The 25151-nt window shown below is 44.1% G+C and overlaps 1 protein-coding gene across 1 annotated transcript in view; it reads right to left on the reverse strand.

Moving 5' to 3' along the window:
• The window catches only part of MUC4 (mucin 4, cell surface associated), a 47147-nt gene extending 22425 nt beyond the window's left edge, over positions 1-24722 (reverse strand). Inside the window, exons 1-3 of the mRNA XM_045502415.1 lie at positions 24541-24722; positions 885-6968; positions 393-542 (exon numbers count right to left, since the gene is read on the reverse strand). Coding sequence (XP_045358371.1) covers positions 393-542; positions 885-6968; positions 24541-24622 — 6316 coding nt within the window. The 5' untranslated portion in view covers positions 24623-24722. The remainder of the gene's footprint in view (positions 1-392; positions 543-884; positions 6969-24540) is intronic.
• Between the last annotated feature and the right edge of the window lie 429 nt (positions 24723-25151).

Consider the following 25151-nt stretch of genomic DNA (forward strand, 5'->3'; position numbering starts at 1 on the left):
CAGATCTATCTCTTACTGAACAGTACCTTAATCATTTCTCTATTTCCACCTCTTCACCCAGTGCTATGTACAAAGCCAGCCCTCAACACCCAGCTCTGATGCTGTCTCATTGTCCCCTGTGAGAGCTCACAACCCGAGAGGGTAGTCCATGAGCAAGCAGGCTGAGACTGAGTATTCAGTTACATCACCCTTCTAAAGTGGAGATGGGGAACAGCTGGACTTCCCATGGCCCAGATGAGACAGTAGAGGTATCCACAGAACTGGCTCCCCCAGCTACCCACAAGGGTCCTCACTGGTAGATCCAATCAGGCTGCCATAACTACAGCATCTACATCTAACTCAATCCTCTCCAACCCAAGGTAGAGGGGCCCCAGGTCTACAGAATCACTTACCTTTCTTGGGCTTGATAGGGACTGGGACAGCAGTTGAGTGTTTGCTTGTAGATGTGCTGGGACTGGACGTTGTAAGGGTCTGGGAGGTTGTTGGTGGTAGTGATGTTGTGCTTCTCTGGCTGCCTGTCCTCAGTGAAGTTGTGATTGCTCCTGGGCATGCAGGGAGAGAAAACTGGAGTGGGTCTTATAGTCGGAAAGTAGCAGAGTCAAAGAGAGTCACAGACTTCAGGAGCTGGAAGAGACAGCTAGAAAGTCTCTTGTCTGTCTTTTGGTCATAACCAAATCACTGCATGAACATAAACAATTGTCTACTTGGGACAGAGGGAATGGTGAGCCTGTCACTCACCACACCCCCACTCACCTCATCTTCTTGTGGACCTGTCCTCAATGCCAACCTGGTAGTGTCAACTCACCATCTCTCTCAAGCACTCTAGGCTGAATTGAGCCAATGGGGCCACTGTAAGAGACCGAGATATTGGAATCCCCACCTACCTGGTGTCTGAGTCTTCACAATGGAGCTTGAGGATGCAGTGGATGCTGGGAAAGTGCTGGTAACAGACAGAGGAGCAGAGTGCCCTGTGAATAGAGTGGTGGAGCTCCAGGTGACTGCGGGGCCAGGGGCTGATTGAGAGAATGAAGAGTCACTGGTTGAAGTATAGAAACTTGATATGGTCTGAGCTGTGCCCATATTACCAGAGGAAGTAAAGTCAGAGAAAGCATAGTCTGTGGATGGCTGTAGAGTAGGCAATGGACTCTTAGAATACTTAGACACTGAAGAAGTATCAGGAGTGGTCTTGATTGAAGAATATGTTGTAGGTTGAAATGACAAAGTTGGTATGGATCCAGCAACACTGTTATGATTACTCTTAGAACTCATATACATTGGCCTTGTAGTAGGGTTAGTAGTAGAGGCTACTGTTTGAACAGTTGCAGGATGCTCAGAAATGGGTGAGCTTGACTCACCCACTGAGGAAGTTGGGACTTGCATGGTATTTGTCATGGAGTTACTGACAGAACCCATAGGGGAAATTGTCACTGCAGTCATGTTTTTATGGAGGGCTGAGCTTGGAGCTGTTCTCTGGACTTCACTTGTGACCAAAACTGTAGAAGGAGAATGAGAGGCTACATCACTCAGGGTGGTAGAGACAACAGTAGTCGGCCCTTCAGTTGCCCCAGATAACAAAATTGGCATTGCTGTTTGGGTTCTGTGGCTGTCTCTGACTGGGTTGGAGATAAGTGTTGTGCTGGTGTCTGAAGATGACAGAGTGTGGGCAGTGGATTTTGGTAACATGCGCACATTTGGTGTAGATGAAGGAGGTGGAGGTGTAACTGTTGAGAAGGTGTCAGTCACCTGGGAGACTGAGCTTATGGCTTCAGATCCTCTGGTGCTTCCTATAATTTGAGTCTGAGCCTTCTGGGAAACAGCTGATATTTCTTGAGAGGTGTTGGGGACAATAACGGACACCAATTCCATGGTTCCTGGAGTAGTGTCATGACTTGCTGCAGAGGACAACAATTCAGTTTTTGATTGAGTTATGTGGTTTTCCCTGGAGAAAGTTGGTGAGAAACTCTTGATCTTATCTGAGGTGGATATTCCCGGGAAAGCACTTCCTAAAGTTGTTTGGCTGCTTGCTGTAGATGAAGAAGCTGTAGCTGTGCCCACCAAGATGGTGTCTGCCAAAAAGGTGGTATCTGTTACCAAGGAGGCTGGTGTGTTGGTATGTGGTTCTCCAGTGGTCACTGTGCTTTGTGTCTGGTGGGTTTGGGAAATGGCTGATGTGTCAGGTGAGGCACTAGAAGCAGGGGATGTTGATTGTCCTCTTGGGCCCAGTGTTGTTGAAACTACAGAGCTCTGAAAAGTGGTGCTTTTAATGGAAAGTGATGTGCCTCTTAATGTTCCCGGGCTGGTGTCAGCACTGGTTGGTGATGTCCATAGTTCTGTGGTAGTGGTAGCGACCTGAGTTGTGTGGCTGTCCCTTGAGGGTGCTGGTGTGAAGGTTGTAACTTCACCAGTAGTGGGTGTATCCTGAGGAACATTTTCTGAGGGCAAATGTCCACTTGATTTGAAAGGAGAAGTTGCAGATGTGACTGTCTTGATTGTATCTGTCATGGGGAAGATTAAATTTGTGGTTTGGGATTCTTGTGTGGTCTGTGGACCTTGAGTATGACCTATCTGGGAAACAACTGATGATTCTTGAGAAGAGGTGCTGCTAGAGAGTGGTGTTGACTGCCTTGATGGGCTTGCTGTTATAGTTTGTTGAGATGTGTGTTCACTTAGTAAGGATGAAGGAGATGCAGATGTAACTGTTTTGATGGTTTGGGTTACATTGGAGCTTCTGCTGACATGAATGTCTCCAGTGGTCCCTATGCCTTGTGTCCAGTGAGTCTTGGAAATTGCCACTGTTGTTTCCTGAGGAGATGTGCTTAGATAGGAGTGTGGGGTTGGCACTTCTTCATCTACTGTTGAGACTGTAGAGGTAACCCAAGAAATACTGCTAGCTATTGAAGAAGATGAACTTTCTGTAACCAGTATAGTGGAAGCCACTGGTGTTGAAAACAGTTCTTTTTGTGACTGAGTTGTGTGACTGCTATCACTGAAGGATGAGGAAGTGAATGTTGTTTTATCTGGAATGAATGACATTGAACTGCTGGAATGAGGCCATCCTGCTGTCTCTGTGTCTGCATGGGTATGGAAAATTGTAGATGTTTTTGGAGCTGGAGTACTGATAGACAGTGGTGTTGGTTGTATTGCTGACTGCCATGTTGTAGAAACATTAGGAATGAATGGAGGAAAACTACTAGTTACAGGTAGGGATGTATCTCCTGTATTTTCTACAGTAGTGTCTATTGAAGTTGAGGCTGTCAATGTCTCTGATGTCGTCAAAGGTGTTTTACTGTCACTGGAAGTAGGTGAAGTGATTGCTTCACCTGAAGGAGATATTGCTGGAGGAATTCTCCCTGAAAGAGTATGTCCACTGGGTAAAGATAAAAGAGCTGATGTGGTTGCTGATGTAATTTCACTGACTTCAGATTCTCTGGTGGTCTCTATGCTTGGAGTCTGGTAATTCTGGGTAGATGCTGATGTTCCTGGAGTAGATGTGCTAGAAAAGATTGAAATTGATTGTGCTTCTAGTCCACTTTTCATGGGTACTGTTGAAGGGACTGGAATAACAGTTCTAGTAATAGGAGTCGATGTGTCCTTTCCATTACCTACAGTGGTATCTGTTGAGGTTGGTACTGTCAATAAAACTGATGTTGTTAGAGGTGCAATGCTGACACTAGAAGAGGATAGGGTGCTTGCTTTCCTAGAGGTGGATATCTCCTGTGAGACGATCTCTGTAAGAGTGTGTCCATTTAGGGAAGATGAAGGAGTTGAGGTGATGAAGACTGACGTAGTGTCGGTTTGAGATTCTCTGCTGCTCTCCATGCTCTGAGTCCTGTAGTCATGAGAAGATGCTGTCATCTCTGCAGTAGAAGTAATGGAAGAGGAGGCTGTTGTGTGTCCTTCTACTCCAGTTGTCCTTGAGAGTGCTGAGGTGACTGGAGTAAAACTTCCTATTTCAGGGTGTGTTGTATGTTTTGTGTATCCTACAGTGGTGTCTGTTGATGCTGGTGTTATGGAAACCTCTGATGTCACTGCATGTGAGTTGCTTGCATGCGAAGAGGCTGAAGTGTCATCTGTGGAGGATGCTGACAGGGGCATTTCTGAGGTTGCCGAAGGTTTGTGGCTGACGCTGGAAGGAGATGAAGTGCTGGCATTCTCAGGGGTGGATGTCTCCTGTGAGATGCTTTCTGTAAGGGTGTGTCCACTTAGGGACAGTGAAAGAGTTGATGTGATCACTGCTGAGATAGTGCTGGTTTGAGATTCCCTGATGGTCTCCATGGTTTTAGTCCTGTAACTTTGAGAAGATGCTGATGTCTCTGGGGTAGAAGAGGGTGCTGTGGACTGTTCCTCTAGTCCAGTTGACACTGAGAGTGTTGAGGTGACTGGGGTAAAAGTTACTGTTTCAGAGTGTGATGTGTGTTTTGTGTTTCCTCCAGTGGTGACTGTTGATAATGATGTTATAGAAACCTCTGATGTCACTGCATGTGAGTTGCTTGCAGGGGAAGAGGCTGAAGTGTCATCTGTGGAGGATGTTGATGTGGGCACTTCTGACACTGTGGAAGATTTGTGGCTGACACTAGAAGGAGATGAAGTCCGCGCTTCCCCAGAGGTGGAAGTCTCCTGTGAGATGATCTCTGTAAGGGTGTGTCCACTTAGGGATGATGAAGGCGTTGATGTGATCACTGCTGAGATAGTGCTGGTTTGAGATTCCCTGATGGTGTCCGTGGTCTGAGTCCTGTGGCTTTGAGAAGACGCTGTGGTCTCTGAAGCAGAAGTGATGGAAGTGGGTGCCATGGAGTCTGTGGAGATTGGTGTTTGGCGGAACTCTGATGTCATTTGATGTCTGTTGCTTGTACTGGAAGAGGCTGAAGTGTCATCTGTGGACGTTGTTGACGTGGGCATTTCTGACACTGTGGAAGGTTTGTGGCTGACACTAGAAGGAGATGAAGTCCTTGCTTCCCCAGAGGTGGAAGTCTCCTGCGAGATGCCCTCTGTAAGGGTGTGTCCACTTAGGGACGATGAAGGAGTTGATGTGATCACTGCTGAGATAGTGCTGGTGTGAGATTCCCTGATGGTGTCCATGGTCTGAGTCCTGTGACTTTGAGAAGACCTTGTTGTCTCTGAAGCAGTAGTGACTGAAGAGTGTGCCACGGAGTGTTCTCTTAGTCCAGTTGACATTGAGAGTGTTGATGTGACTGGGGTAAAACTTGCTGTTTCAGAGTGTGATGTGTGTTTTGTGTTTCCTCCAGTGGTGACTGTTGATACTGATGTTATAGAAACCTCTGATGTCACTGCATGTAGGTTGCTTGCATGGGAAGAGGCTGAAGTGTCATCTGTGGAAGATGTTGATGGGGGCATTTCTGAGGTTGCAGAAGGTTTGTGGCTGATGCTGGAAGGAGATGAAGTCCTTGCTTCCCCAGAGGTGGAAGTCTCCTGTGAGATGCCCTCTGTAAGGTTGTGTCTGCTTAGGGACGATGAAGGAGTTGATATGATCACTGCTGAGGTAGTGCTGGTTTGAGATTCCCTGATGGTGTCCGTGGTCTGAGTCCTGTGACTTTGAGAAGTTGCTGTTGTCTCTGAAGCAGAAGTGACTGAAGAGCGTGCCATGGAGTGTTCTCTTAGTCCAGTTGACATTGAGAGCGTTGAGGTGACTGGGGTAAAAGTTACTGTTTCAGACTGTGATGTGTGTTTTGTGTTTCCTCCAGTGGTGTCTGTTGATACTGATGTTATGGAAACCTCTGATGTCACTGCATGTGAGTTGCTTGCAGGGGAAGAGGCTGAAGTGTCATCTGTGGAGGATGTTGTCGGGGGCATTTCTGACACTGTGGAAGGTTTGTGGCTGACACTAGAAGGAGATGAAGTCCGCGCTTCCCCAGAGGTGGAAGTCTCCTGTGAGGTGCTCTCTGTAAGGGTGTGTCCATTTAGGGATGATGAAGGCGTTGATGTGATCACTGCTGAGATAGTGCTGGTTTGAGATTCCCTGATGGTGTCCGTGGCCTGAGTCCTGTGGCTTTGAGAAGACGCTGTGGTCTCTGAAGCAGAAGTGATGGAAGTGGGTGCTATGGACTGTTCCTCTACTCCAGTTGTCCCTGAGAGTATTGAGGTGACTACAGTAAAATTTGCTGTTTCAGGGTATGATGCGTGTCTTGTGTTTCCTATGGTGGTGTCTGTGGAGATTGGTGTCTGGCGGAACTCTGATGTCATTTGATGTCTGTTGCTTGTACTGGAAGAGGCTGAAGTATCATCTGTGGACGTTGTTGACGTGGGCATTTCTGACACTGTGGAAGGTTTGTGGCTGACACTAGAAGGAGATGAAGTCCTTGCTTCCCCAGAGGTGGATGTCTCCTGTGAGGTGCTGTCTGTAAGGGTGTGTCCATTTGGGGAGGATGAAGGGGTTTTTGTGATCACTGCCAATCTCGTGCTGCTTTGAGATTCTCTGCTGCTGTCCTTGGTCTGTGTCCTTTGGCTTTGAGAAGACGCTGTGGTCTCTGAAGCAGAAGTGATGGAAGAGGGTGCCATGGACTGTTCCTCTAGTCCAGTTGACTCTGAGATTGTTGAGGCGACAGCAGTAAAACTTGATGTTTCAGGGTATGATGTGTGTTGTGTGTTTCCCACAGTGGTGTCTGTGGAGATTGGTGTTTGGCGGAACTCTGATGTCACGACATGTGTTTTTCTTGCACTAGAAAAGACTGAAATGTTCTCTGTGGAGTTCAGGGACTCGGACATATCTGACGTCATGGAAGATTTGTTGCTGACAGTGGAAGCAGATGAAGTTCCTATTTTGCCATAAGTGGCTATGTCCTCAGAATTGTGTTGTCTAAGGGTTTGTGTACTTAGGTGGGATGAAGTATTTGGTCTGCTCATAGCCAAGGTAGTGCTGGTTTGAGAGTCTCTCATGGTCTCGTTCATGATGCTGGTTTGAGGTACTCCAGTGGTCTGTGTTGTCTGAGCCTGTCCATTCGTGGAAGGTGCTGATATATCAGAGTAGAAATAACAAATTAGCATGTTGTTGATTGTACCTCTAGTGTACATCTTGGGCAGGCTATTGAGCTGAGTTTTGTTTTTTTTTCAAAGCCAATTAAATGTCTACTTTTCCTCCTCATTTTTAACATTTCTTCCAATCTAGCAGATACTAAAGAGTGAGAGTACATACTCTATCCCTGGTCATGTTATAACATAATGGTAATTTAATTGATCATGCCTATTTTTTTTCAATTTACTTGCTATGCCGAATATTTACATACTAATCTGGTTTGTTTAAAATATTTGACTTCACTCCCAGTAGTTGTAGACAAATCCTCAATCAGTACAGCAGACCATCCTCCTGAATTTTATTTTAAAGGCCTTGATTCTTTCAAACAAAAGAAGAACTTAAGAAACATTCAGTCTTTTTTGTTTTTTTTCTTTTAGATACTTATTCTTTTGGGTTTTCATTAGTTCCTTAGCTGTTCTCAAACTTTTTTTTAAACCTCAGTGCTCATAACTAGTTGAAGGCATGATGTTGATGAATGTAGTCAAAAAGACGTGACCTGTCCTGCACCCCCTTTGCTCACTGAGCTGGGCCTAGGCACTTTCAGGCTTCTCACACCTTTCCTTATTCTTGGAATGTGGGTTTTGTTTGCCTTTTCCACTTCTGAAGACTATCCACTCAAGGACATAGCCTTGAGATAGTGATGTGGTGTCAAAAGCACCTGCATGGGAAATGTGACTGAGCCCAGATAGGGCCTCTTCATAAACTTTTGGGATTTGGTGGGCAGGTGCAGGGATTTATTCATCTTGCTGCCACCCAAGCCTGAATGTCAGTTCCCTTTGCTATTATTAAAACTGCCACCTACCAAGCTGGAGTGGCCTGTCTCTTTCATGAGTCTCTCCCTGTGCTCTGAGTACAGTTTCAAATTATATCTAGGAAGCTCCAACGAGGGTTGTGAACCAACAGATGAAGTTCACAGAGGGACAAACTTCCAGCAAAGAAGGTTTGAGTGTAGTTCCTAGAGTTGACTATAATTCCACCACTTTTCTCATCTTACGAAAGCAATTTAGACTTTCAGGTTAGTGAGAATGATTATGAGTCAGCTCTAATTTATTGAAATATAAGTAACTCACTTGCCTCCTTCTATGCTTTGTTAATAGTAATTAATGACACATGACATGTTTCTAAGCTGGTGTGGACAAATGCATGGATTGAGCTAGAAGGTCCTTGGTTCCTTATTTAACCCCAAAATGAGTCTGCTTCAACCTTACTTTTTTTAAGTTTATTTATTTTGAGATAGAGAGAAGGAGAGAGAAGGAGAGAGAGAATCCTAAGCAGGCTCCACACTGTCACATAGAGACCAAAGCAGCTCTTAATCTCAGAAGCTGTGAGATCATGATCTGAGCCAAAATCAAGAGTTAGATGCTTAAGTGATTGAGCTGCCCAGGCACTCCAAGTCTGCTTCAACTTTGAAAGGAGACCGCCTTTATTCAGAATTATTAGTAGATTTGCTTACAGGACTTTCAATTCTATATATAAACTCTCTTCAATAAAGTTCCAAAGTTTGGTTTATCCAGATAAGGTTTAGATTAGAAGACATTATTATTAACCTTATTTCATTTTCCTAAGCATTGCTCTATTATCTGGCTTTGAGTTACCACACAGAAGCCATACACATGCCAAACTTACTAAATTTATTATAGATTCTTGGCAATTAATGTATTTTCAGAGGCTGCATCATCTCTATTAAAATCAATATCAGCAGCAAAAGTTTCACAATAGCATAGTCCAATTTTTAAGCAAATATTTTTGTCACAGTGATACAACTCCATTTCCAGCAATATGGCAAAAGAGATAAGTCTTTAACTACAAAACCTACGAATGTCAGATAATGTGTAGAAAATATTTTCTGAATGCAGAGCTGAGATCAGAAGAAAGAAAGGTAAACACTTAAGAGTGAAAGGGTCAAAATCTGAGATGTTAAGTCAGTGCTCTTAAGGAATCTACAGATTTCTGAGCTCTAAAGTGTTGAGAGTTAAGGGCTGCATAAGAAAAGGAGACACAGTCTTAGATCAGGACACTGTAAATTGAATATTTTCTGCATAAATCTAGAACTCTCAGAGGAAAGGTGAACTAGAAGAATCAGAAAGAAAAAGGAAAAAGAAAGCTGAATGGAGGATATAATTAAGAATAGAAATGAAGATACACTAGGCAAACTTCCAGCAAGGTGAATTAAGAAAAAGAAAGAAAAGTAGATAACAAAAAGGAAGAGCATTAGGAATGAACTTAACTTTGCAACTTAAGGAACTAGAAAAAAGAACAAACTAAACCCAAAGCTAGCAGAAGGAAGGAAATAATAAAAATTAGGGCAGAGATACGTGAAATAGAGAATAAAACAGTAGAGAAAATCAATAAAACCAAAAGTTGATTCTTTGAGAAAAAACAGCAGAATTGATATACTTGTAGGTAGGTGGACTAAGATAAAAAAGAGGGAATACTCAAATTACTGACACCAGACATGAAAATGGGGACTTTGCTGCCAATCGTACAGAAATAGAAGGATTGTAAGTGAGCACTGTGAATAGCTATACACCAACAAATTAGATACCCTTGATGAAATGGTCAATGTGTTTTTTGGAAACACAGAAACTGTCAAGACTAAATCATAAAGAAATAAAAAATGAATAGACCTATAACTTGTAAGGAGATTGAATCAACAATCAAAAATCTCCCAGCTAAGAAAAGCCCTGGACCTGATGGCTTCTGGTGAATTCTACCAAACATTTAAAGAAGAACTAACACCAATCCTTTTCAAGCTGTTCCAACAAATTGAAGAGGAAGGAACACTTCCTAACTCATTCAGAGTTCACTAGACAAATCACTACAAATCACTAGACAAATTGGTCCCTTATGACTGATATTTCGTATGAACATTGATACAAAAGTCCTCAACAAAATAGTAGCAAGCTTCATTCAGGATTATACACCATGGCCAACTGAGATTTATTCCTGGAATTCAAGGATGATTCAACATACAAAACTTGATCAATGCAATACACCACATCAACAGAAGGAAGGGAAAAAAGCAACATTATCATCTCAACTGATGTGGAAAAAGCATTTGACAAAATTCAACACTGTTTCGTGATAAAAACCACTTAACAAATGAGGAGTAGAAGGAAACGACCTCAATATAATACAAGTCATATATGAAAATCCCACAGTGGACTTCATATTCAATGGTGAAAGACTGAAAGCTATTTCTATAAGATCAGGAACAAGGCAAGGATTCTTGCTTTCACCACTTCTATTCAACATAGGTGCCAGAAATTCTAACCAGATCAATTATGGGAAAAAGAAGAAGAGGAAGAGGAAGAGGAAGAAGAGGAAGAAGAAGAAGAGAAGAAGAAGAAGAAGAAGAAGAAGAAGAAGAAGAAGAAGAAGAAGAAGAAGGAGGAAGGGGAAGGAAAAGAGAAGGTGAGGAAGAGGAAGAGGAGGAGGAAGTGGAGAAGGAGTAAAAGGAAGAAGAGGAAGAAGAAAAAGGAAAAGAAAAAGAGAAATAAAAGGCATCCAAATTACAAAGGAAAAAGTAAAATTATCTCTGTTTGCAGATGATATGTACAAAACTCTAGGTTACATGTATATATGTACAAAAGTCTATATGTACAAAACTGTAAGTGTTCCACACAAAAAATTGTAAAACTAATAAGTGAATTCATCAAAGTAGTAGGATACAGAGTCCACACACAAAAATCAGTTTTGTTTCTATATACTAATAATGAACAATCCAAAAAGGAAGTTAAAAAATCAATTCTGTTTATAATGCCATCAAAAAGAAAAAAATACTTAGGAGTTAACTAAAAAAAAAACTTGTACAATAAAAATTACAAAATATTGCTGAAAAAATGAAAGAAGACATAAATAAATGAAAACACATCCCATATTCACAAATCAGAAGGCTTTTTAAACTTTTTTTAATGTTTTTATTTATTTTTGAGAGAGAGTAAGTAGGGAAGGGGCAGAGAGAGAGGGAATCCAAGGCAGGCTCCAGGCTCTGAGCTGTCAACACAGAGTCTGATGCAGGGCTCAAACCCACGAACCGTGAGATCATGACCTGAGCCGAAGTCAAACGCTAACCCACTGAGCCACCCAGGCTCCCCCTGGATAATTCCAATTTTATTCAAACTCTTCCAGAGCTTAGTAGAAGAGGGAATGCCTTACAACTAATTGTGCATGGCTGTTGTAACTTTTAATACCCAAACCAAAGACAATATAAGAAAGGAAAACTATAGGTCAATAAATCTCAATAATAATATAGATAGAAATGTCCTAACAAAAATATTAGTAAGCCAAATACAATACTGGATTTGTATCAAAAATTCATCATGATTAAGCTGGGTTTAAGCCAGAAATACAAGAATATAAAACTTTATTAATGTAAATCACCATATAAACAGAATGGAAAGGAAAACACAATCATCACAACAGATGCAGGAAAAGCATATGAAAAAATTCAACACTCATTCCTGTTAAAACTCCTAGCAAACTAAAAATAAAAGGTAACTCTCATAACCTGTCAAACAATGTCAATAAAAAACATTAATAAATGTCATACTTAAAATACCAGAAACATTTTCTTTAAAATTTGGAATGAGACCAGGATGACAGTGACAACTACTTCCACTTGACATTATGCTGGAGGTCTAGCCAGTGCAATAAGACAAAAAATAAAAATAAACAAGAATATGAAGGTATAGAGAAGTTGTTTTTGGTATGAAAAGGAAGAAACACACTGTGATCATTTGCAGATTATATAATTGTGTATGTATAAAGTCCCCCAAATTTTAAATTCTTAGCAAGGCTCTACATATACAATAAAAAATGTGAAAATAACTGTATTCCCATACATCAACAAAAGAAAATATTTTTTAAATAATAGTGTTTATGATAGTGACAAATATATAATACCTAAGACTAAATCTAACAAAAAATGTGCTTTATCTTTGTGGACAAAGTTGTACCACTTCATCGAAATATGTTGAGGAAGATCTACTCATTATTTTAAAATTGCAAAAATAGAGATAATTGAAAGATCAAACTCTATAATCTCATTATCCAGACAACCATATTATTATGTGTCCTTCCAGCATTCTTTTCTATGCTTTAAAAATATATATAGTTTAACTTACCCAGTATATATAACTTTGCATCCATTTTTTAAAACTTTACCTAATATTATGAGCATCTCTTTGTGTATTTATTCTTTGTAAACACGGCCTGAGGAGAGACAAATCTGGGGTGGTAGTTCTTTCTCTTTTCCCATTTGGAGGCACAGCAAGCTGTGTTGGCCCAGGAGGACTGGGCCAGCTAAGCCCAACGGCAAGGTCTTGGGTGTTGTATATTAACACTCCTTGCTGAGCTCTAGAGGCCCCTTTTCCCAACAAAGCCATTCCCTCACCTGAAAACTTCTTTTTTTTTTAGAGAGAGAGAGAAAGAGAGAGTCTCAAGCAGGTTGCATGCCCAGCACAGAGACCAACGTGGGGCTCGGTCTCATGACCAGGGTATCATGGCCTGAGCTGAAATCAAGAGTCTAATGCTTAACAGACTGAGCCACCCTCAATGAAAACATCATTATCACCATTCTCATTTCCCTGTAAATGGCTGTGGCACAGGCTCAGTCCTCCTGGAGCACTCACTTCAGTGGGCTTAGCTCTAACCACCCGTCTTGAGATAATGAGAACTCAAGGATCCTGTACACTCTACTGGTTCTATACTTGTAAATTTTTCCCTAATAAACCTTACTTAATGCCTGTTCCATGTGTTGCTATTATGTATGTGTGATAGTGTGTGTGTGTGTGTGTGTGTGTGTGTGTGTCCATGCCCTTATGGGACATTGGATGTTGCCTTTATACATTAAATAATATTCCATCATAGAGACAGCCCCTAATTAACTAACTTACTATTGAACAGGTAGGCTTTCCAATGTGTCGATATTATGAATAAAGCTTTGATGACTATCTTTGTGTATAATATTTTGTTTTGTTTTCATTATTTCAGCTCATTTCCTTAACATAGATTTCGGTAAGTGGACTTACTGGTTAATGCTGTTATTTTTTTAATGTTTATTTATTTGAGGGAGAGAACACATGTGTGCCTGCAAGGAGGATGGGGAGAGAGAGAGAGAGAGAGAGAGAGAGAGAGAGAATCCTAAACAGGCTCCGTGCTGTCAGGGCAGAGCCTGATCTGAACTGAAGTCAAGAGTCAGAGGTTTAACCAAATGAACCACCCAGGTGCCCGGGTTAATGCTATTATAGAAACTTTTGTGTCATTAATACATCCTGCCCAATTTCTTGGCAGGGAAGTCATGCTAATTTACAGTTCCATTAGCAGTATATGAAACAGTACCTGATTCCCAATATTCTCTCCCTTTGGAAAAAATCTGTACTTGGTAGTATCAATTTTAAATCTTGTCAAACAGGACTATGTCCTGCTTTTAATCTTTGTTTAAAAGACTTTCCAGTCCTGGGCTGCGTTGATTAGAATCTCCTGCTCCAGTAAATAGGAAAGCAAGTGAGTCTCTTCATGCTAGGAACTCAGTTTTATCCTGTAGGGGAGTAGGCACAGTCTTAACAAATCTCTAAATCTGTTGGGCTTGTCTTAGAAGGAAGAGATTAGCGTTAGTTGCATAAAAACTACAGTACTGTATTTTTCTTTCTCCACCATTTAAACAAAAAATCTTAAGCCACTCCTTTAATAAATTAGTCAGCAACTTAGGAAAATAGTTTGCAAATAACCCAATCTACTAAACTTGAGTGGGTTATTCTTGTGCAAGAAATCCTGGTAGCGGGGAGAGCCATAGAAGAACTCTTTTTGGTAAGAAAGTGGTTCTCAAGGGGCTCCTGGGTGGCTCAGTTGATTGAGCCACTGACTTCGGCTTGGGTCATGATCTCACAGTTTTTGAGTTCAAGCCCCATATCAAGGTCTCTGCTGTCAGCACAGAGCCCACTTCAGATCCTCTGTCCCTCTCTCTCTCCCCCTCCCCCACTTGCACTCTCTCAAAAATAAATAAAACATTAAAAAAATAAAGTGGTTCTCAAAAGATAGGATGCATCCAAATCCCTGGGGGAACCTGTAAAAGTGTATTCTGGGGCCCACCACCAGAATCTGATCCCTATGCATTGGGTGGGGTCCAGGAATCTGCGTTTAACCTATGCCCAGGGTGATTTTGATACTGGTGATCAATGGACGACATTTTAAGGACCTTGAAAGAAAATGATAACATCTGCTCTTAAGATTTTTTTTTTGTAAGCTAAAACCACCTTACTGAAGTTGTAAGGCACTGGGAATTTGGGTTCTTGATCAAGCTTGGTTCTCAAGAATATTTTCAGCCTTATTCTTGGTGCTCAAGTTTTGCCAGAATTAACAGACCTCATTTTTTACCAGCATGCAAGCCCGGCTTTTCAGCTCCCATCAGATTATTAGACAGCCGAAGCCTGTCTTTCTCGCCCTGCCCAAATACATAGCATATTTGCAGAGCTGAGAGCTAAGGATTTGAGTGCGAAGAGCTGATATTTGAGAGAAACAGATTTTCCCTCTCCTCTCCCTCCTTTCCCTATGACAGTCCGTCTTCTACTTCACCGAAAAGACCCTCTAACTTGATCTCCTATGTCCCAGAACCCTCTCCACCAGGAAACATCTTTGCCCTCACCCGGTCCCTCATCTCACCCCAGAAGACCGGCTCAATCTCTACCAAAAGGATACACACACAGAGACACACCCAGTGCCCTTTCTGCTCCCCACCTCTCTCCTCAGGTGGCTTAGTCCATCCCTTCTCTGAGAGTCTCCTTCTCTTCTGTTGACAAACACGTTGACAAACAATCCACAAGATGGATGAAAGACTTATTTTACGTCAAGAGAGACCTACGTCTCTCTTGACGTAAAATAAGTCTTTCATCCATCTTGTGTCCTCCTTATCCCTATCTTTTGTTTCACCCATAGGCATCCTGAAAGATGGTTCTACACTCTCTACCTCTTTTTTATCACCTATCTTCTCCTTACACTCGGCCCTCCACCTCAGTCACCTCACCAAAAACACTTTCCTGAAAAGTTACCAAAAAAAACCCAAAAAAATAAAAAACAAAAAAACAACTCCTTTCTAATCACCAGAAACAATTTTCTTTTCAGTCCTCGTTAGTCTCTGTGAAGTCCATTCATCTGGTCGACAAGTATTTATTGAGCATCCACCTCAATCTTCTCCTCAGCCAGTGTCCCCTTACTATTCGCACCCATTGCCCTCCTGGAAGCTGAACAATTCTGCTTGTCCAGCACTCTCCCCATTCTTTCTGCTCCCTGGGCCATTTCTCTTCTCTTCCCAGCCCCCAGATGAAGTCAGCTTTCTGAGTGTCATCTCCAGCCCTTCCCTTTCTTTCTACACTTTCTTTCTGGTTAGACTACATCTATTTTTACACCTTACAAATCTGTGATTCTACACTGACTTCACACCCATTTTTCCAGATTCGCCTTTCCGATGATTTCCTGTCGGCCTGTTGAATGCAACACGTCCAAGCCAAACTTTTCCTCAAACTGTTTCTTCCATCTTCCTTCCTTATGTTAATTGTAACATCATGTCCCCCAGATGCTCAGGACAGAAATACCTGAGTCATCTTTGATTCTTTCATCTTCCTTGTCTCCAGCGTCATAGTTTGGTACCAACTATTATTCCTCCAAATTATTTCTCCCACCATGGTCTCTTGTTCACTTTGCTGTGTTATCCTTATTACTCTGACCAATGCCATAGCCTCTAACTGCTCCTCCCGATTGCTCCACACCCCACCTTGACCCACTGCCAGCTTGACATTCAGCAATAAGAACCATAAAGGAGAGTCTCTCATTACCTCCTTAGCAGGGATCTCTTTAGAAAATGTCTGTACTGCCCTCCTTGGAAGGTAGCTGCTTGGATCCTAAGGGCATGGGTCTGGTTGTCTTATCAAGGCCACAGAGACTGGTGACTGGAATTGTTCCTGTCACCCTCTCACAACTGTGATAAGGAAATCAGGGTCCTGAAGCATGTATCCTTAGAGAGAGACCATTTGGTTCTGACTGACCTTTCTCTGGTTGTGGCTGAGAAGAGTGTCTAATTGTTTTGTCTGTAGGCCTGTCTGTACTGCAGCGTGGTTTTTTTTTTTTTTTTTAATTTTTTTTTTTTCAACGTTTATTTATTTTTGGGACAGAGAGAGACAGAGCATGAACGGGGGAGGGGCAGAGAGAGAGGGAGACACAGAATCGGAAACAGGCTCCAGGCTCTGAGCCATCAGCCCAGAGCCCGACGCGGGGCTCGAACTCACGGACCGCGAGATCGTGACCTGGCTGAAGTCGGACGCTTAACCGACTGCGCCACCCAGGCGCCCCTGCAGCGTGGTTTTTGTAAAGAATACCCGTTACCAAGGCGCTTCTGTGGGAGACATGGTTTCCTCTTTGAGTTCTTGAGTGTCAACTGACTTGTGGTTAATTGATCCATACAGTTGGGAATAGGGATTTCTTTTGTACTGCTCTCACTAGGTATATTTTGACTCTATAAATAATGCAAATGTTGATACCACATATTTGCATAGTGTTTTATAGCTTCTCTTAGTTAATAGTGCTCCCATTTCACAGATGAGGAAACTGAGATTTGGAGAACCTGAGTAGCTTGCTCAACATTGCATGCCTTGTAAATGATGGGGCAGGGGCTCAAAGGTAAGCATCAAGACTTGGAAATTGTGCGCTATTGTTTAGCTGTGAGAGGTCACTGAGGGTACAGTCTCTCCACAGTTTGGGCTCTTCTAACCCTTCCTCAGGAGAGATGAAGTAGAGGGATGGAAAAAAGGTGACTAACCTGCCCTGAGTTCTTGGTCTGCCACAAGCTGAGTGGTCTGAGCCCTGGGGACAGTTTGGCACATTTTCAGGGGCAAGTGATATGACTCCGGGCTATTTCTGCCAATTTTCCTGGTGTCTCCTTTTCCATGAGGATGTCAGAGTGAGTTATGATGGTTGTTGACCCCTTGGGGTGATGAAACTACTGTCAGAAGACACATGTGTGATATTGCCTAAAACAGATAGTTTAAAAGAAGTTATCTCAGAGGAGGAGCCTGCATCAAGGACTAGTGAGGGCACCAGGGCTGGCACTGAGGTGGGGCATTTCTCTGAGTCCTGGAACCCTCCATGGGTTTCTTGGCTACTACTATAGTGAGAGAGCTCTCAGCAAGACAGTTATTAAACTGTGTCTAGGAGAGGTGTCTAGCAGTTCTCTGAGTCCTCTCAGGGCTTCAGGGATGGCAGAGGTTGATGGTATTGATAGACATTGTTTCTCCTGTGTGGCCCTCTAGTGACTCCACAGGTATGAGGAGGCGATGGGTGTGTTGTTGACTTAGGGGAAGGAGTGGTGGCCGTAGTGGTGATGCTAGTGGAAGATAACATTCCCACAGTGCGATGAATCACTCCTTTAAGAGAAACAAAGCTTATGTCTTACGTGCCTGTGTTGTGAGCAGAGGTTTATTCTTAGTGCCTGGTCTGTTTGTCTTGAGTCATTCCTGAAATTGGAGGTGAGGAACCCATGAGCCATATTACCCCCAAAGTTTCACTTTTCTGCTGTTATTTCCTGATTGGTGGGGCTCTTTGCCAGGCTGTGCCTGGGGCAGTCTAGAGCTAAGGAAGCATCCAACTGTGAGGATAGCCTTGAAGAGAAAATGAACTCATGGATGGGCAGCAGGTGCCCTGAAAAGTATAAAGAGGTCGGCAGAGGGAGGCAGGACCCCCTGCCTTGCCACCCTATGTAGGGAGCCAAGGGCCATTTGTGTGTGTGTCAGCCTCAGAACCAGCACAGCTCTCACCCTCATCATGGTAACTTGTGCAGCCTCAGAGGAAGAACCAGGTCATGGAAACTGTTGCTCACACACATCTGGGTCTGTGGTTCTCAGGGTTGAAGACTGTCATTCCCTTGGAAATTCTTGGTGACCAAATAATGAAATTTCTGAGCTGTTCCTGGACTGTGGGTGATTTCAGGCTTCTGTCTCTCTGTGGTCAGGGTTTGGGAGCTGGAGAGCTCCAAGAGCTGCCCCTCAGGGACCTTGTGTTAGTGTGAGATGATATATACAATGGCTGTTAGAGCCATGGCTGTAGCAACTGAAATAGGTGACAATGGAGGTTGTGGCTATGGTTTCTGTTTCTATTTTTATCTTAGAGGAAACAGAAACTGTGACCAGCATTCTGTCTGTTGGGTATGTTTCCTCCATTGTTCTTAGAATTCAAGATGAGGAAAGACGCTAACTCAGAATGTCCTTAGGGTTACTGATCTCATGATATCTTCAGCACCTAGAATGTGGCTGGCATACAGGGATTACTTCATGGACATCTGTTGAATAAATGAATTCAGGTGTCTCTGTCCCCTGGTCTTTGGTTGCTCCAACTGAGATTTCTGAGAGAGGGTGAGGCTGCACTTTTTCTCCTGTCACTGTCACAGTGGTCCTGGGGCCAGGAGGAGGCCAACACCATGGTTGCAGCCTGGGAGGTGTGACCACCACTGTATCAGACTTCAGGCCACTGTAGCTAAACTTCTAAGGGCAACCCTAGGCTAGGAGGTTGTGCCTGCTTCAGATGGGAGCCAGGGAGACATGAAATCCAAAACCAAGATGGTGGAGCCTAGAGATAGAACTTCTGAGGAGAGGAAAGGGTGGGGAAGAAGAAAGTTGGAACTGTGCTTGTGAACATCTGTTCAAAGCTGGGTCTTGACATCTCTTTGCTTGGTTCTGGAGCTTCTGGGGTTTTCACTAGGGCAACCTTAGTGCCACTACACAGATGCTGGCAGAAGTTTGGTCAAATGACCTGTGACAGTATCCAAGGTGAAGAAACACCTTGGCATTGTTTGGGGCGTGACTTAAGTAGGTGTAGTTGGAAAGGAGGGATAAATTTCTTGCCTTGGAGCCAACTGTGAAGATCAGATTCTAATTTTTTTCCCCATGGTGTTATTGACCTAAATATTTCAGACCAACTCAAAGGAGGTGGCTCCGTTTACTAAGAAGGAATAGGAAAGAGATGCTTGAAGAAGCTATAATGATGTCAGTGACTTTTTCAACACCCCAGTTCTCTCAGAACACAGGTTAGCTGGTCTTTGACTCAGGGAAGAAGGAAATGAACCGAGAAAACAAGATTGTAGTAACTACTGTGATTTGGTGTTTGCTTGGTTGTTTTATCTGTGATTCTTGACAGACATGGTGCTTCTGGAACCACCTAACTAGGATCTTTCTGAGCCTGACATGGACAATTAATGGCAGAATCTGACAAGTCCATAGGGTGGTTAAAAGCATGTTCTAGAGTCAAACTGATCAACATTCCCTGTGTGACATGGGCAAGTTACTTGACTTCTCTGAGGTTTGAGGTCCTTATCTATAAAAGTGGGGTGATGGTAGATAATTGTAATACCAATGTGTGTGATACATGTGAAATGCTTAGTTCAGTACCTAAGGTCAATAAATGGCACTTTGCTCTGTCTGTTACCTTGATGATTGCAAAGTTCTCAGATCCTGATGAAGGCAGCAGTCCTTGTGACTTGATGCTGTTTTCACAACTGCCTGTTCCCTTCCCAGATACCCGCTGTTACCACCAGGCAAGCCAGAACAACTTCTGCCTGGACTCCTGCAGTCAGCAGTGAACTGGTCTCCCATTTCACCCTTGTCCACTTCCAATCCATTTCCCCCTACTGTATCCAGAGTAGTCATTCCAAAGTTCGAATATGACTATGTCACTTCTCTACCTAAACCCCTCACTGTCTACCCATTTTAGTTCCTTAAAACCCATAATCCATTCCAAGGCTTACAAAGCCCTGCATGATATAGCACCTGCCTCTTTCAGGTCCTTCCAAGTCAAGTTTTTTCCTGCTTCTGCATGTCTTCTGCTGCCTGGCTTGTGCTTCTTCCCTCTCCTACTCCACCTGACTTACTACTTACTACTCAGTCTTCTCATCTCAGCTCAAAGGACAGCACTTGGTCAGAGAGACCTTCCTGAACTTACTAATCTAAATGAAGTCTATTTTACTCTCATCAAAACATTTGTTCAACATAACACCACATTTGTTATTGGGAATTTTTCCATACTTATTTTATGTCTTTCTGCATACTAGATCTTAGCTCTAGGAGGCTGGGCCTTGTCTGTTCCATCCCTCACTATGTACACACAATGCTTCCCTAGAACAATGTTGGGCACTCCTAAAATAGTTGTTTAATTAACAAATGTATGAACAAATGAATGAATGGGTGGTTGGATGGATGAACGGATGAATGGATGAATGAATGAATGACTGTCTTCACAGGGGTTGTGTTTCTGTTCATCCTCATTGGTGGGCTGGGCTGGTTTAGAGATTTGTTTGTAAAAGTTTGTGTTATACAAAGCAAACACAGTGAGCGAAGAGTTCAGAAATTGGGATTCTAGTCCCAGCTGCCCAACTTACTGGTTGTGTGAACTTTAAAAAGCTTTGGAGGCAGGAACTATGCATGAGTTAATTCATCTTTGTGTCCAGAGCACTTGGCATGAGTAAAAGTTCAACAAGTGAATGAATAACTCCAAACTTTTTCCTTCTTTGAAGTTCCCAAAGCCCATCACCAACAGGACTTTGGAACTCAAACTGCTATTCTCACTGGGGGCATTTATGTAGAGAATAGATATCTTAAAAATGCACACTGAACTGCCTACAGCACAAGCCAGTGCCCTCTGTATGGCCATGGCCATGACTGTAGAGGCTTCATGCACAAGCACAGACACCCAGCTCCTGGAGCCTCTTCAGAGTCTCAAGCAAGATGTTGAGTATTTGGACCTCTGCAAAGTGCCAACAAATTGAATTCATTTCAACTCAACTCATCCATTCTGTGCTAGGGAATGGGCATAACAATGATGACTAAGTGTCTGCTTGCCATGAATTCAGCCTAGTAGAAGGAAAGATGAATATTTGAGGAGGAAGTTTGGAACTAGAAGATCTCCTATAAAGTCTTCAGTCCTGGCCTTTGATGAAGTGGCTCAGAGAGCTGCATTACATGCCTCCCTGAAGCATTTAGCAGTGCCATGAAACCAGGGAATAGACAGCAAAGCACTTGTTTGAACACATAAAAAGCCAACTGCTTCTTGACCTCTCTCGGGAATGAAGACCTAAATCACTTGCATGTCAAACACTTCCTGGACAACCTCAGCCTCCAGAGCTGAGCCCAGAAATCAAGGATCAGGAGAACATTGCTGGGCAAGGAACCGAGAAGCAGTGGTGTCAGCTCTAGTGGGGGCTGTGCCCAATGGCAGAGCTGGCATTCAGGGTCAGTTCACGTGATAAGCCACATTCTAAATAAGCCAAGCGAGCCCTTGCAAGCCCACAGGAAGGACAGGGATCGCCTTTTAGAGGCTCCTTGGGTGAATGGAAATGCCTGAGCCAACAGAAGTGTCCTTTCCATTCCTGGATTCACCCTCCTTACCCCCAATCTCCCCAGCTCTAAAAGGTAGCAGCAGCCCTTCTCTCAAACAAGATTTTATGGCTCTTCTACTTTATACCATATACTACCTCATTTTATCCTCACCACAACCTTATGAAATAGTCCTTTCCCATTTAACTCATTTTGCCATTAAAGACACCAAACTAAAGGGACTTTTCTCATGTGTCCTTAGGCTGGCTAAGTGGCAACATTCACTCAGTGTCTTCTGATTTGAAGTTCCTGCTCTTTGCTGTACATTTTGCTAAGCCACTTGCCTAAATTTGATCTATTTTCTTATTAGGACCTGTTATTCAGGGGTTCTCTCCTTTTCAGTGTCTCCAAGCACAGTGAGAGTTTCCTGGGGTGAGGCAGATGTCCTGTGCCCTTGGTGGCAAGTTGGGTAGGACTCTCCCAGACTGACAGATAGACTGAAGATTCTCTGAGAGAGGGAGAGCAGGAGACCCTTCTCTCTGGGGTCCTCTGTGACAGCAATCTCCTCTGTCCTACACTTGTGGCAGCCCAGTAACCTTCCCATGGGGGCACAGGGCAGGGCAGCAGCCCCTCAGTTACTGGGCCACTGATAGTATTGGCAACTGGGTTTTCTTTTAAGTTTATTTATCTGTTTTTGAGAGAGAGAGAGAGAGAGAGAGAGAGACCTGTGTGCACATGGGGGAGGGGCAGAGTGGGTGGGGTGGGGAGAGAGAATCCCAAGCAGGGTATGTACTGTCAGCACAGAGCCCAATGTGTGGCTCAAGCTCATGAACTGTGACATCATGACCTGAGCTGAAATTTGAGGCTTAACTGACTGAGCTACCCAGGTGCCCCAGCAACTGAGTTTTATTTTGACCCAGTTTCCTTGCCATAGACTGTGGAATCAGGGTCACCAGGCTTCCTCAGAGTCACTCTTGCTGGGAGCCACTAGTAGCCATTGAGTTTCCATTGACTCCCTGTCCAGCCCACCTCTGTCCACCCTCCTTTTCCCCTTTCACATTTGACAGCTGGGCTTTTCCTTCAAGAAGCCATTTCCACTGTAGCATCTTTGTGGAAACTGCAGTGTTTTTCTTTCTGGTGGAGAGGAAAGTATGCAGAAAGACATCCCTATTCCAGGGATGGGCCAGGCCTGGGTGAGGGTACTGGCAACTAGTGTGGAAACAGGTCCTAGTTTCTGTTAGGCAGTTCACCCATATGTCACCCTCAGCAATCCAAGGGAATGGGAGACCACTTTCTACTTTCCCAGAAGCTTCTTGGAGCACATAAGGCGGGGGGGGGGGGGGGGGGTGGCAACTACCTGTCCAATGGAGACTGTTTTTTCCCTCACATCCTCTAAATGCTCAGCCAGATGCTTGAGGCATCTCTTCCCACCCCATGCCCACCTTCTTTGTGGGCTCTGCTCCATCTTGTCCCCTTAACAACGTACAGGCCCCAGCACTCCAAGGCATCCTTTCTTTCAGGTCCTCACCTTCATGGTCCTTTACTCCTTCTCTTATTCATACCCCACGGATCCCCAAGGCTTTTTCCTCCCACCTCAGTTCTTGTCCTCTGAGCTCTTCTTCATGGATTTCCTGGTTCCTCCTGAGCTGGAGGACCCTAAGACAGGACTAAGTACAGAGCTGGGACTGAACACTTTTTCTGTTGACTTTACATCACAGAATATCAAAACTTAAGAACTTGGGAATTCAGAGGTCATACCATTCACCACCTGATTTTTTTACATAGGGGAACCAAGGCCTGGAGAGAGAGAGGACAATAGGACCTAGACATAGGAACCAGATCAGTTAGTGGCAAAGCCAACACTGGGCCCCAGGGCCCCTAAATCCAAGCCACCTTCTCCCCATTGCCTATGGTCATTAACCCCCATGGACACCCCTTCCATATCCCTCTCTTCTACTCCTAAGTGGCTGGCCACTGCAGGCTCCTTCCAGCCTCCATTTCCTTATGATGTGATGAGTACTTTGGGCAGAGGTAAAGGGGGGTATGGTGGGAGGGTTGGAGGGTTGGGGAAGTGGTAGTTGTTTCATTTGCTCTTAGCCAAGCCCTTAAACATATCAAGGAAGGCAGAGTATTCCACTTCACCAGTACTATCTCTCCTAATATCTGTAATAGAATATACTCTTTCTGGCCCACTTCCAAGAAATGATCCCTTGGGTGAAAGCTTCCCCAGGTCTATTGAGGAGGGGAGAGAGCTGTGACTATTTCTTTGGTCTGGGCTTTTGACCCCTCATCCTCTTCTGAGCCCCAGAGCCTCTCAGAAGCCTCAGACATCTAGAAATTTAGAATAAAACCTGGTCCTGGAGCCAGGAGCAGCTTGGAGGAAGACTACAGGATACAGGGTGAACTTCTCCAACAGGCCTTGCTTCCACCCCATTCATAGAAAGGAAGTGGAGTGTGGAGGAGGCCAATGCTAACACCAGGCCTATGAGTCCTGTCCTGAAGGCATTATCCCAAGAGGAGGTTTTTCAACCTCAGGTCAGAGGCAAGAAGCCAACTGCCCCACACCTCAGCTGCTCTCTGGTCCCGCCTATTTCTAAGTCAGTCTGCCTCTTTTTTTCCTCGTCCCTTTCCTTTCAGGTCTGCCTCTGGTTTTCCCCCACTTTCTCTCTCTCTCTTTCTTTCTCTCTCTCTCTCTCTCTCTCTCTCTCTTTCTCTCTCTGTCTCATTCATCTGCTTCTCACTGTCTTTTCCTCAGACTCTGCATATTTATGTCAGTTTTCCTTCACGTTCTGTCACCCGGCTTTCCTGTTTTCTCTGTGTCAGCCTCTCTCCTCAACTCTCTCTCTCTCTCTCACTCTCTCTCTCTCTTTCTACAGTTCCACCTACCTGTCTTTCTCCCCACAAAATAAAGCCATATTTCCCCCAGTGGGTTTCCCAAAACCAGGCCACTCCTGCCCGCTAAGCACCTCTCTGCTTCTCACTGTCTCTATCTCCTCTTTTCTCTGTTTCTCTAGTGTTCTCCCCACTTCTCTCCTCCTCTTGTCTCATCACTTCTCTCCCTTCTCTCTCCCTCCTTCCCCCTCTCTCCTTCCCCCAGCCCCGGCTCCCTGAAGTCAGCCATTCCCTGCCCCAGAATGCTGCCCCAGGTGCATCACTTACCCAGGACAATTGGCCAAAGGAGACGGGAACATAAACAGCTCAGGAACACCCAGGGGACCCTCCTCCACTGGGCTCCCCTCATGGCTCCAGAAAGAGTCCCTCAGGTTCCCCCAGGGAAGCTCTTCAGCACAGAAGCAGTGGGTATGAGGAACAGGTAAGGAACAGAGGTGAACTTGTCTGTACCAGCTGCTGGTCTGAAACAGGTGTATTTCCCTGAGGGGCCAGAGTACCAAGGGAGGAGGACAAAAGAAGGCGGGGCCCCATGCCAATCATCCTTGCCCCGTCTTTTCTTTCCTCAATCTCCACCTCTTTCCCCCACCAGGAAAAAAAGAAAACGCTGATATACCTATTGCTCTGTCCCTGGTCAGCCTGAGCCAATTAGGGGGAGGGATGGGAGGAGGATGTGGGGGATGGAAACCAGGGCACACTGGGAATGAGTGGGCCACCCTCATGCCTGGGATCCTGGACCCTCCTCTCCCTCCCAAGGGCTGTCTTGTTCAGCCAAAGCTTTGGACTGCGTCGGTGGGAGGGAGCCTTTCAGAAGAAATGGCAAAGGAGAATGGGGGAACAAAGGGGCCAAGAAGGAGTGAGTTTAGGGCTGTATGAATTGA

The sequence above is a fragment of the Leopardus geoffroyi genome, chromosome C2, assembly GCF_018350155.1.
Source record: "Leopardus geoffroyi isolate Oge1 chromosome C2, O.geoffroyi_Oge1_pat1.0, whole genome shotgun sequence".
Taxonomy (NCBI): domain Eukaryota; kingdom Metazoa; phylum Chordata; class Mammalia; order Carnivora; family Felidae; genus Leopardus; species Leopardus geoffroyi.